This window comes from Hippichthys cyanospilos, chromosome 12 (assembly GCF_059441005.1).
Source record: "Hippichthys cyanospilos isolate Australia breed blue-spotted pipefish chromosome 12, RoL_Hcya_1.0, whole genome shotgun sequence".
In the NCBI taxonomy this organism is placed as follows: domain Eukaryota; kingdom Metazoa; phylum Chordata; class Actinopteri; order Syngnathiformes; family Syngnathidae; genus Hippichthys; species Hippichthys cyanospilos.
Window position 1 is genome coordinate 18377346 of NC_142380.1, and position 14421 is coordinate 18391766.

At 36.7% G+C, this 14421-nt stretch overlaps 1 protein-coding gene across 1 annotated transcript in view; it reads left to right on the forward strand.

The window, feature by feature from the left end:
- Window positions 1-505: 505 nt before the first annotated feature.
- LOC148415206 (epidermal retinol dehydrogenase 2-like) overlaps window positions 506-14421 on the forward strand; it is a 29215-nt gene continuing 15299 nt past the window's right edge. The window contains exons 1-5 of the mRNA XM_088430354.1: window positions 506-653; window positions 2796-3152; window positions 9776-9907; window positions 10058-10157; window positions 12771-12915. Coding sequence (XP_088286480.1) covers window positions 2832-3152; window positions 9776-9907; window positions 10058-10157; window positions 12771-12915 — 698 coding nt within the window. The 5' untranslated portion in view covers window positions 506-653; window positions 2796-2831. The remainder of the gene's footprint in view (window positions 654-2795; window positions 3153-9775; window positions 9908-10057; window positions 10158-12770; window positions 12916-14421) is intronic.

Below are 14421 nucleotides of genomic sequence, written 5' to 3' on the forward strand. Positions count from 1 at the left end.
AACAGACAAGCTTGCTTAACCTTCATAGCGGTGCCCCCCATGCTGAGTATCCAATCAAAAGTGCGTACAGGTCGATGTAGTCAATAAAAATAATTATTTAGAACTTGTCACACTTATCCCTGGGATGTCTCGGTGTGATATTAAAACCGGTTTGGTGAATAAGAAAAATCATTTTCGAGAAAAAAAAATATCCAAGAGGAGAAGGTGGTAAACACTTTTTCTCCAAAATGGAGAATACTTTTGACTGGTTTGCAAGTTATTAATTTGGTTCGCATCTTATCCGTACACATGCAGCAAAGGGAAGAGTCATTTACACCGCACAAGATTTAGCACTGCATTGTGGGGCTTGTAGTATCATGCGGAACCCACTCGTTAAAGACATTGAAAAAGATCGAAATAGTGATCGAATACGATAGTATCCTTTTCATAGCTAGAAGACGTTTGCAGTTCTCCTTTAAGAGTGTTTCAGTGTTTTGACAAGAAACATATCACGTGACCCGTGTATTTGATCTTTGACGTAACATCCTGATGGTTGGGTTAAACTCCCGGAGGCTACAAAAACTAACAACTGCGTGTGGGATGATCATTTCTTTCAGAAGTTGTCGGTCTGCTCTTCAGCCCTCCACACGGTCACGCTACGTTCATACGTACAGGTAGGATACTTGTTAGCTCACAATACGAGTGTTGTATGACTAGTTTTAAGCATCCGAGTAACTAAAAGCGGATAAAACATGTGTGGACATTTAGTTGCTCCAACGGCGCCGGAGCCCTTTTATTCTAATATACAAGAAAGAGCGTTTTTGTTTGGGACCTGTATGAACGTGTCTTACACAAGATACATACAACTTTTACTACGCCCCTAATCTATCTTTTCAGCTTTTTACAGAAGTAATTTGAGACATATAACTTTTGTCCAATGCGTATGTTCTAACAGAACACTCAAAATATTGTTCTAGAAGAGATTCTCAGGTTCCAACGTATTATCAACTAAGAGAACTGTAACCTGTAAGTTTTTTTTTTCGTGGCAACCGTTAAACGCGTTCACTTTTGCTTTTTTAGACATTAGTAGTTTCTGAAACTCCCTTCTTCATTACGATTTTAAAATTTAGACTTGTTCATTGTAATTGGAAAAAGAAAGCCTAGCTAATCATTGGGTTATTGCTTCAGTTAGTTTTATTACTCGAAGCTTCATTCGCATTAGTTCCCTTTTGACACCTGCTGAGCAGTGGAAATATATAGCAAGTTCATCCTTGAAATTCTTGCACCAAGTTGGATCAATAAAAAGTCCCTAAATGGCTGTAGCTCTGTAGTGAAAAGAAGAAAAAAGAAAAACCTCCAACTACATCATGACAGCAGTTTTAAATTTTTCAAATGAGACCGGCTCAGATTGTTATACATGCAATCTAATTATACACTTGAAAAAAAAATGTGTACATGGAGGTGATAATTTTAAGTTTTGGCACATACATTTTTCAAGGTTCCTTAGCAACCAGTTTCTTAGGTAAAATATGTTGCACTCAAACTTTCAAGAAGTGTTGAATGACCAATGGAAAGTAAATTCCTCTAGAAGGTGAAGACGTCATTGGAGATTTTAAACTTGACACTAGTTAAAACTTGATTTTAACTTGAAAAAGCTTTGACAAGTGGAATCGGGTTTGACAATAGATGAATTTGGGCAAAAATGGTAACGTAAAGAAATCTGAAGAAGCTTACATTTCATCTCCTGAGGCATCATCTGCCATTTTTACATTTTTACTTGTTTTATTATTGCTAGTTTTATTTCATGAGGTCACATTGCACCATGGGGAATTTGATTTTGAATCTGTGTCACGGCTCTTTTCCATTTTATGTTAAAATAGTTTTGATAATTAATCATGTGTATTTTATCTCATGCATTTGGCCACAAAAAGGAAATGTGTTGATGTTTCAACACATTTTAAGATCTAATGTTAAATTAGAGGAACACCGTAAGTCACTTAGACTGCACTGCCTGTGTTCGATCGGAAGTAGGCCTAATCGCGATGATCATTGAGGTTAATGGGTTTCAATTGTTCATATTATGTTTTATTTTCATTCCGCTTAATAAAACATAAAGTGGAGTTGTTTGCCACGATCGGTTCATTTATCATTGACATATGTTATATTATTATTATGTTATTATGACATGTTATTATTATTAGAAAATGTTGCATGAAATGATTATATCAAGAAGTGATCAAAATGTTACATTATTTACATGACATAATGTGTCCCCATGTTTCACAGTACAGCGAAGAGCTGTTCACAATACTCAATTCATACGGGAAAGCTACAAAATTTCTCCAAATACAAGTCAACCTTGCGTATATGTTGACACCCCCCACCCCCCTTTTTTTTTTTTTTTACTGCAATTTGGATGAGTTTTACCAAAACATGAGTATGTCTACCCCTGACTTGCGTGGTTACATAGATCATTGCTGTCCAATCAAAAGACATGGTGTCTGTTATTAAAATGACAACCTTTTGGTACTTTTGAGGCATTTCTACATCGTATATCGAGCAACAAACTGTTGTGGTAAGGGGGTTGATACATTCATGTTCATTTGGCTCAATATTTGTAAGATGAAGTTGGAATTGTTTGGGGAGTAATGGAATGCTTGTGGTTATTCATTCTTTTAAAATAAATAAAAACATCTAGACTGAAGTAAAATGCCCTCACAACTACAGCAAAAAAGTAATTCACCCATCAAATACAAACTTAAAGTTTTGTTTTGTAAGTGCATGTTCTCATTGTTCTTTCATTCTTTTCATTCTAGGTGTATTTTTGTTTTAGGTCACTCCATCATATAACAATGAATTTTTTCCTGGAAACCATACAAGTCATCATATTGTCCATTTGGTACAATGTGGAGTCATTTATTTATTGCTTTATACCCAAGAAGAGGAAGAACATATCTGGTGAGATTGTGCTCATCACAGGGGCGGGCAGTGGAATTGGCCGTCTTATGGCCCAGGAGTTTGCAACTCACAATACTACTGTGGTGTTGTGGGACATAAACCAGGAAGGCATGAAGGAAACTGCAAAACTGGCCAAGCAGAATGGAGCTGTTCGGGTTCACTACTATCTTTGTGACTGCAGTGACAAAAATGATGTGTACAAAGTGGCAGACCAGGTAAGAATAACAGCATAACTTTTTTTGGTTGTACTTTTCAGGTTCTCACAAAATGTTCTGGGTTACATTATTATTATATTTTTTTATATTATTGTATTTTTATAGTATAAGAATAATACAAATTTACCGTATTCGTTGAGGTTTTTGAAAATACTCCTGTAATGCTTTGCAACGCAGAATAGTGCAACCATCTGTTTCATTTTCTTAATGAATGAATATGTCTATTATACTGAAAAAAGAAAACATTACTTTGACTTAGAGATAATGAAATAATCTGTCACAGTCAATACTTCGAAAGGAGGCAGTTGGGGTCGCTCAGTCATCTGATTAGTATGCATCCTGGATGCTTACCTCTGTGGTGTTCCGGGTATGTGCCACTGAAAGGAGGCCATGGGGACAACCCAGGACACGCCAGAGAGACTATATCTCTGGGCTGGCCTGGGAACACCTGGGGATCACCCTATTGGAGCTGGGCTAGGTAGAGAGGAGTCTAGGATTCCCTGCTAAATCTGCTGCCCCTGTGACTCGACCTTGCTTGAGCGTCAGATAATTGGATGGATGGATCAATTCGTGTAACTTTAAAGTTTATCCTTCAAGTAATGTTTTCATGTTTGAGGAAAAAAAAAAATTATATATATATATATATATATATATATATATATATATATATATATATATATATATATATATATATATAAAAAAATTTATGTCGTAAAGTGAAAAAAAATGGCGTAAGAAGGGGGGAAAAAAAACGTCACGGTCCACATCGTAAGGTGACAAAAACGTAAGGGACGTTGGAAACCGGGTGTCCACTGTAATCAAGTGTGAAACTCAAAGCCATTTCACTCTGGTGCCGATGAGAGGCTGCTAAAAGTACCAGAATCACTCAAAGTGGGTATGGCCTTAGCAGTCATTTTTTTTGGTCATTTCAAACTAAATGTATTCCAATCGGATTTTTCAAGATGGGACTCAATTGACAGCTAGTGCGGTATATTAGGGGGTAAGTTGCCATTGTGGGAAACTGTCATCTAAAGACTTTTTAATGTGGAATTGAAACATGAAATCTCAGGAGCGCGCTTGCAAAACCAACATTAGCATTGTCATTGCGTCCCACTCTTGATGCCGGCACGCGTTTTGCTGCACTTTATACTCTGTGTGACTCTCCCCTGCAATCAGCTGATATTCTCTCATACTGGTGGCAATAAATGGAGTCTACAGCATACAAACAACACTACCTAACTTCTATAAGCAATAGTTCGTCCGCCATTTTTTTTGCCTGGCGCTTCCGCACGGTAAAGACATTTCAGAAGGTATGCACTGCGGAAAATCTGGCCCGTGCGGACACCGCACGAATGGACGTGGTTGTTGAGAAGATGCCATTTTGACGCGTGGACCTGCACTGAACTCGCGGAACGCGTCAAGCATAATAACCCAAGCTGCCACCCTTCTTGCATGATTATATGCTGGAACGTGTCAGCATATCTTCTACGCGCGACATACTCCGCCACGAGTCTCCTAACACCTTGATCAAAAGAGCGCTAATTTTGCTTGCTTTGTTTTATCCCCACTCTCAATCCGCTGCATGTTTTAAATCTAAATGGTTTGTCAAATTACTGGTGCGATTTTACGAAGTGGACAACTCTTTAGGTGCACCTAACCATTATATTCTCCTTGTGTCTATCTCTGAAGAAGTGAAAGTAATGGGCATATTCCCATCTTGTGTATGGATTGTCCATATTCCGCGTTACAGCAAAAATTAATTCATTACAGTTGTCACATTACTTTTGTAATGCATTACTCTCCACACTGGCAGTGAACCTAATGAAAAAGATGTAATCCTACTGTATATGATCAAATGAGAAAAAAAAAAATTCCTATGGCTCTGTCTGTAATATTCAACAGGCTGAAAAGACAAGCTTTCTTTTTTATAAAACTTCCCGTTAACATATGCACATTGAATGAACGAGGTGGTATTATTCAAGGCACCATCAGTATATTTTCTCAGGGAAATGGCAAAGGAAGGCTACATTTTTCTTCAAAGACACAAATAATATGATACATTTTTTTATTAGTCATTCAAGTGAAATGTTTTTAAAACAATTGAACATTTTAATGTATTCATATCTAGTGTAAGTCAGACTTAAACTTCAGGGAGTAAATTCAGGGGTACTCAAACACTGTCCATGGATCCTACCTGACTGAATTAACTTTGGCCTTGACAATAAAATTTCATGTGGCCTCCATATCACAAAGGTCACAACCAAAATAGCTGAAATTGTGGGTCCCAAGATTTGGACGTGATGTTAAAGAGAGAGATGATTAATATGGACCACCAAGCTGGAGATAATCAAGAAATACGATGAAGGCTAAACTAGGCTAGGCTAGGCTACCCTCACTAGGGAATATGGTCATAACAAGCGTTCACGTCGCTCAAAGGTAAATAAATCCTTTATATATTTTTTATTTATGATGTTATTTAATTGTATGCATGTATATTATGTATAAGTAGGAGTCACTAGTATTTTGATACCAATTTTTAATATGTACAGTGAACGCTCGTTTATCGCGATAGATACGTTCTGGAAACAGTCGCGATAGCTGAAAATCTGCGAAGTAGCATCCAGACTTTTCACATTAAAAAAAATAAATAAATAAATAAAATAAAAAGTAAAGTCCTCATGCTATACTTATTATTTAAGACAAGTATTACTGCAGTACACATATTTACTTAAATTATTACACCTTATACATTGTACAGTAGTGAATTGTTCCCCTTTTTTTTGAAGTCTCACACAGCTGCGGTCATATTAGCAGCGGCCCGGACGTTGAATTAAAGTCTCTAATCCGTACATGATTAAATATTATTAAAATGGATAGTTTACACTTGAAATACCGTTTTATTATAAAATAAATCGAGGTAAGTGTTTTCCAACGGTCTTTCCAACGTCTCCTCCTTAATGTGTCTCTTTGTGCCTTGAAAATGCGTGTGCCTTTGTACTTGGGTTTGCTTAATAACTGACACAAACGTGCCTGTGGGGCGGGAGTAGATTAAAACTCCACAAGCACGCACTGTATAAAACATAAAGCGCACCCCAGCGCTGTGGTTGTCAACGGGCAGGAGGAAGAGACACTCGACAGTAAGGAGCAGAAGGTCTACCAGACAGTTGGAAATCTCTTACCTAGATTTCTTTTATTTGAAAATGGTATTTGAAGTGTACACTCAACGTTGTTTGATCATGTACAGAGAAGACTTTAATTCAATGTCCGGGCCGCTACAAATGTGACTGCAGCTGCGTGAGACTTCAAAAGAAAGGGCTTCACTATGTTCTTTTCTGTCGGCAACTTCCATACAGACGATAGTTTTATTACGAGCTGTAACAACTCACTTTGCTGAATTGCCAAAGGTGATGGCAGCCGTCTTTTAATGTTCGCCTCGTCCTTAATGTAGCAAACGGTGGATTCGTTCACTCCCAAATGGCGGGCCACGGCCGCGTAACTTCTCCCTTCGAGAAGGTTAACCTTCGTAGCAATTGTCATTATTTTTTGTTGGCATTTAGGCTCAGTTACAAGCCTTGGCGGTAGCAGCATGCTTGGGAGCTATTGCAAAAGTTCAATATGTAATGAAAAAAAAAATCTTTGAAGTCATGAATCCGCATAATGGAAAAAAAAATCTGCAATGTAGCGAATCCGCATGGAATCGCAAAGTTGCGAGAATTCACTGTATATACAATTTTGATGTTTTTACCTGAGGTTTTACTCGCATTAGCATAGATTTGGATTGCCCGCCATACGGCAAATTCGCGTTACAATACCAACCGCGAAACAAATTAATCTCGTAAACCGGGGGCCCACTGTATTATCTTGATAAGGAAACATAACATTTTTTCTATTGCTCACTGATTTCACCACAATTTACAGTAGCGACCTGGGGACGTACATATAAGAGTAATATAAAATATCCCCAAAATGTTCTGGACAAAAGTAGGAATGTATAACTTGATTGAAAAAATATGTGCTGTAAAATTTGAAACTGTCGTAAAGAAATAAAAGCTGCTAAAAACCTGATGCAGTTTAAAAAGATTTATAAAAATCACTTCCTGCATATGTACACAAAAGAGGAAGAAATCAGAGCAGCCTAGGAGCAGAAAAAGAAAACTTTATGCTACGATGAGAACATTTTCTTCATTTCTGCCGTTGTAGTTATATCTCAGGCTTCCGCACAGTGTTCCAGTGATTTGTAGTAAGCTCCTGTATGTGTTCCTGAGAAGTGCACTAATGTCTGAGAAGCCGTATTAACAAGCACTAGAATCTCATGCTGTGTTTAATTCAAATGAGATTTTGAAATTGCATGTTTTTTTTTTGTTTTGTTTTATTTCATATTGCTTTTTTTTATCTGCTAAGTAATTTCCGGGGTTTGAAGAAAAAAAAACTGATGCTTTTTTTTATAGAATGTTTGTTTGCTCATAGATGACAATGATGTGTGACTTCTGAAAAACAAAATAGATATAATTTGTCCTAATAACTTCCTTCCATTTTTTTTTCAGTCGTTACTATATAAACCTTTTTTTTTTTTTTTTTTTTTAAAAAACAAAAAACAAACATTGCCCAATTATCGCAATGTGCCTTTGCTGTGTCGCAATATTTCCCAAGACACTTTTGAGACACAATATCCGGCACTAATCGTATCACATGAACTTATCTTGACTGGGATCAATGAGGATATTTAACTTTAGACAAACATAGAACCGTTTTCTCATTATCATCTCATTGGGATGACATTGTAATGGGTGTTAGTAGTTTTTTGCAAATGCCACTGATTGTTTGCTCTTGACTAATTTGTATAAGAACGTTTGGTATGGGCCTTGTATCTTTCATTTGTTGACAAGTGAAATAATAGTGGGCTTTTTTTTTTTTGTTCAATTTTTAATGTATTTTTCTAATTCTGTACGGCACAAAATTGAAATAAACTTGGGGAAAAACAAGGATGCAAATGACTTTTATTGCTAATAATGCTTTTATTTTGACAGTTGGTTCCAACTCCCAATACAAGTGACACAATGTTTGAAACATTTCAATCACTAAATCAGGGTGCTAACAAACAACCTAATTACACTGACATCGACATATGGTACCTGTTGCAGGGTTTACCGCTGTCTCTGGCTTTGATATAGCTGTGTCCAACATGAATTAGCCACTTTTTACTTTTTAACAGTCAATGCTCACTCAAACATGCTGTTTCAGCCAGCTTATTTGTCTGACCAAATTTTATGGAAAGAGATTTGTTGAAAATCTAATGTTTCTAGAGAACAAAGAACCATATAATTCCCAAATCAGACACACCTGTATATAAGACGCACATTTAATTTTGGGGTCAAATTGTGGTATTTTCTCTGTTACCATACACACACCAACGCTTTTGCAACAATGTAAAAACTTTAGCAAAATAGAAGAAATCTCATTTTCCTAAACTCTTCATATTTTTTTGTTTTCTTATCTGTAAGTTTATATACTGTAGTTTTCCGTGAAGTTAAGTGTGTTTCCCACATTGTGAGCGGTCAGTGAATACCTTGTCAGTGTAACTGAATGCGCACAAAGCTGTTTTTTTTGTTTTTTTCCTAGCTATGCGACTCAAGTTCATTTGACCATGAATACCGGAAGTTGCACAGCATCCGTGTTTAACCAAATTTATGGTTGGGTGTGTGTGTATATGCCAAAAGACTGCAATTAATAAACAAGTCAAATGGTATACCTTTCTGTGTTCTCTAACCAAAGCACTCAGCTGCTTACCTAGCCACTCTTGATTGAATAACCTGGAGACATAACTTTGCACTTGTTGCTAAGAGCAAACTCGTGTCCATCCTCTTGTTCGTCTTGTTTTATTGTAAGAATATGGCCGATATAAAAATTCACATCTGTTCTTCAAAACTTTGCCTATGTGGCTGACAGATCAATCTTCCACAGATGGTGAAAAAAAAAAAAAATCCAATTTTTAAGATTGTGAATAGGATGCATCCATACTCTTACTCATACCTATAAAAAGTGTGTCTTATATATGGGAAATCACGGTAATTTAAATTTAAGTGAAAAAAATGTTGGTCATGGGATAAATTTCATAATGAAGTGGAAATGTGTTTTTTCATCTTCTCTTTTTATAATTGTTTTGCACTAAACCAAAGAAAATGTTGTTGTTATTATTATTATATTATTAGTGGAATTAATGGTAAATGCAACAAAACACACTCCTCCTCCTTCGGCCGTCCGTAACTATAAGAAACATGGAAACCTCCGGAGGGGTGCCACCCCCCATGTAAGATAAATTAAGGATAACTGAACCTATATTATACTTGAAACATACTGTTGGTCATTAAGAACACATTTATTTACACGTTTTTGACATTTACAATGATTTATTGATTTTTTTTTTATTGAAATATGGTCTAAATCTTACATACTGTCACTTTCACATGAATATTTTTATCTGAATATCCTATACTCTATTTTTCTGTAGGGTATCCAAATACCAAAATACACGATAGCTACAGCTCCACTTAGCATTTTTAATTATTTTAATTTTGTCAGCACAGTAAAATACAACAATTACTAACACTCCTTTCCCCCCACAGGTGAAGCGGGAGGTGGGTGATGTCAGCATACTTGTAAATAATGCTGGCATTGTCACTGGAAAGAAGTTCATGGATGCACCCGATTCCTTAATTGAAAAGACAATGGAGGTCAACATCATGGCACACTTTTGGGTCTGTCTTGTCATCTTCATTGTCATTTTGTCATTTGATATATATTTATGCTTTGGCAAGTAGTTTACTTGGGGTACTCGACCAAGAAAGCAGATTCTTTGTAAAACAGTGATTGGATTGTTTGTTGTGTTTTAAAATTTCCCCTAACAGACCTATAAGGCCTTCCTTCCTGCCATGATTGCAAACAATCATGGTCATCTGGTCAGCATCGCCAGCTCTGCAGGACTCATTGGAGTCAATGGATTGGCAGGTACATTATATGTTTTAATTTGCTCTATGTTTTGTAAAGTTGGATAGATCAGTCGATTAATCGTAATCGTAATTTCCTTTCCCAAAGCATACTATATGTTACTGGTTCTCCACTCTTTTGATTGTGCTTCTGGATCAGGTTTTTCAAGTCGATAAATTGTCACTAACTTTTAAACCAGTTAAAACAGCGAATCTGAACCTTTTTTCTTCCCAGCAATGCACACTCTGTGAACTGGTTTTCAGCAAAGCACCCCCTAAACAGCTCAACGCATTTTTGGAAGAAAAACAAACACTTGAAACAGAGTACTCTTGCCATTAGTGTTTGATTTAATAAACGTCAGGGCTGTATTTGGAATACAGTTTAGCATTTGATTCATTTCTGGTTCGGCTGTCAGAAAAGTGTTTCACTAATGACAATGTGCATCTTTGTAAGACTCAACAAAATAAAAGTATACAAGTTTTTGCAAAAGTCAGTCAGTATAGTCAGTACACAATTTAGCAATGAGATCCCTCATGTGCCAATTAATTTGCTCTTCATTTGAAAAGATGTGATATTCTTGTCAAGGCATTGAAAAGTAGGGGGGTGTGCCAAAAAATTGATTCACATAGGAATCAGGATTCTCATTTACTCTGATTAAATAGATTTAAAACATCACTATATCCAACCATCCATTTTCTATAGCCGCTTATCCTCACTAGGGTAGTTAGCCTTCTGGAGCCTATCCCAGCTGTCTGCAGTAGGAAGGGGACATCGTGAGCTGGTTGCCAGCCAATTGCAGGGCACACAGGGACCAACAACAACACATCCAATTACACCTATGGACATTTTAGAGTGTCCAATACACCTAGCAGGCAGAGAATTGAACTCGGGAGTCTGAACTGTGTGGCTGTCGTGCTAACCACTCTTCCACCAAGCTGCCCTAAAGGAAACAAGCTCTGTGACTTCCCCCAGGAAGCACATAATGCCACCCTCTCCAGGCAGGCATTGCAAATTTGCATCAATAAGATGAGAGTCCCCTAGTTATTCCACATTAATATTGATTGAGGCTTTTTTTTTTTTTTTTTAGAAGTTTGGAAAAAAATATATAATTTGAGCCTGAAAGGGTTAATGGGAACACAGGTGTGCATACAGTATATTGTGTATGTATACTGAATGTGACGTTAAATTTAATTTCTGAGTCCTCTTGCCTTATTATAGCGGTGCCACTTCTCACATGTGATCACCACTGACATTTAGTACATATGGTCATGTCAACAGTCTCTTGCTTTGCACTTTGCTCCCATGTTTATTTCCCAGTGCTTCACTAGATAGATGTGACTCTACCATTTATATTTCTATTCTATTTTTGTAATTTTTATCATAACAGTATCCAACTCTTTCAAATGATTCCTCAAAACTCAAATTTTGGAATCAGTTGGATACAATCTACACGCACACACACACATACAGGTGTGTGCATATATATATATATATATATATATATATATATATATATATATATATATATATATACACACAATGAAATTAAGGCTGCGTTCTGTATTTGGGTAGTTACGGTGTGTGTGTGTACGCACCCTTAATTTCATTGTCAAATTCTTTGTAGAAGCCTCACGGTTTGCATCCCATTCTGAAAGCTACTGTTACATTCATGTTTGTGAACACCAATGGACTCAGACGTTGGTTCAGTCCACTCACTCCTTTTATTGAAAATTAGGCTGTAACAACCACTGCTAACATAAGCTGCTGTTAGCTGTAACAGGCACTGCCTGCTAACAGCCAAATCGTCCGCCCTCTAGCTCATTCAGTTACAATAATTATTATAAGAATATGACTGACATAAAATGCACATCTGTACATTGAAACTCTGCTTATATGGCTGACTGTTCAATCTTCCTCAAACTATGTCAAATAAAAAAAATAAATCTTTAGGTTACTATTACAGGACACACCTAGACCCTTGGCCTTTATTTTGTGAAAAAAAGTGTTCTATTCACCTCAGTGATATCTGTTTTTTTTTTCTTGTGGAGATACTATATTCTAAAACTGCTCTGGTCCAGTCATTTTTCATCCGATTTCAATCACAACAACATATTGACATCACCTTTAATTAGTGGGCCATGAGAGTATTTTTTCCAAGGTGTGTGCTCAGCCTTTGCCCTCAGTTTAGAATAATTTTAAATTGTGTGTGTGTGTGTGTGTGTGTGTGTGTGCGTGCGTGTGCGCGCGTGTGTGTGTGTGTGGGTGTGTGTGCGCACAGGTGACTGAAGCTCACTTGACACACCCTTTTCCGCCCTTTGTATCTCATGGGAGCTGCCAGGAAAAAATCTTAACAGGCATCTAAGATTAACTTGCCATATTAGAAATAAAACAATTTGGAAGACTATACCTGGTGTGGCATAGCAAGAGCTCTTTTTACCAACTGTATTTTTATTTAATCAGCACTTTGTTCCTCTGCACTTGACTGTGTAAAACACTGTTTGACAAAAAGGAAAAAAAAACCTCACTAACCAAAGAAACAATTTACAATTGTCCAATCTGTTTGTGTGATGTTGATGATCTTTCATGCTATCTCATTTGTGCTCCTCGTTGAATCAATCACCCATTCCGTTGCAGACTACTGTGCCAGCAAGTTTGCTGCAGTAGGTTTTGCAGAATCTGTGGGTTTGGAACTCCTAGCAACTGGAAAAGATGGCATCAAGACCACCATTGTTTGTCCATTCTTCATTAATACTGGAATGTTCGATGGATGTCAAACTAAGTAGGTGTTTTCACATTATCTTAGTAATGGTAACATTTAAATATGTTGTTCTTTTCACTCATCTACACCGTGCAACTACTCATCCTTAGGTTCATTTTTACCTCCAACATGCACACGTAATGATATAATTCAATATGAAACACTGAAGTCACAATAGTGTTAAACATTGTTGAGTGTATAAACTTTTCCCACGGTCAAATTGAGCATCGCTATCTTTGTAAATTTAATGAGGTCCTGAGCTTTTCGTGTAATTGCTGGTCGTTGGGAAATTTACAGTTAACAATTCAACATGCAACTTTGTGTTTTTCACATTATGTGATTATTTGATAACAGCCAATCCATTTAATTAATATTTAGGAGTATACAATTTAGGAATATATGTCTGACGAGACATAGAAGTCCTTGTACAGACGGTTAATATTTAATCATGCTATGTGATGTGTGGATCATTTCAGTATTGGAGGACATTTGGGCTTCAATGTTCTTGAAATGTAAACCTACACTTTTCTGATTTTCTGTTACAATTCATTAATAATAGCTAAATCAACAGAGGTGGGCACATAGTCAGCACCGACGGACTGTCCGTCACAGACGGACACCTGTTTTGTCGACGGGAATGCCCAAAAACGATGGTGAATGGAAAATGTCGGGAGGGTAATTTTTACATCCATCAGTTCGCTCGCCCTTTTTTGCTTATTTAATTATAATTCAAATGTCTTGTATGATTATCTGCTATGTTGCTGCAGTTTTACAGCGTAAGTTGTAATCAGCCTCCAGTCAATGTGACAAAAATCAGTTTACAGCAGCATCAAGGAGTGGAGAAACACTGACAACTCGGTGAATCAACCGGTTCAAGTCACAGCTTAACATTTACAATTATAACATGGCCGACTATACCAGAGTTGCTCCCTGTCTTAGTCCTGATTTCAACCAAACCTCACACTGTACACAATGTCGTCGACTAAAAGTGAAAAGCAAAGTTTAGAATTAAGTGTTAAGAGATTGTTTTGTGATATTTTGCATTTTACTTGTTTTACATGTTTTACATGAAAACATGTCTTTCTAATAGAGGATTCTGGGATGTAATTGCACTGCAGGCAGTCACTCTTTTAAGCAAGCAATGGCCTGCACAAATTTGCATTTTGCTGTGGGACAGGAAATGCAAGATTCACATTTTTTAAATTCCCTAACTAAAGATTTTTTTTTTAATTGTTTAGTAAATTCAACCTCAGCAGTACTTAGTGTATGTGACATGAAAATTAGACAAATTATATCGAAACCGTCTTCTAAAAATGATAGACAGACAGGTATAAAGAAATAGCCGACTTAGATCAAATCATAGCATTTAAGGCTAGTTAATGCTATCCAGTGGACGTGATTGACAATTGCGTCTCACATGTTCTCTGATTTTTCCATGAATGAGGTATGCCATACATGGCTTATAGTGTTTATTTTTGAGTGTAGATACTAAAATAGAAAAAAAAAATAGAATAAATGCAGTCAGGA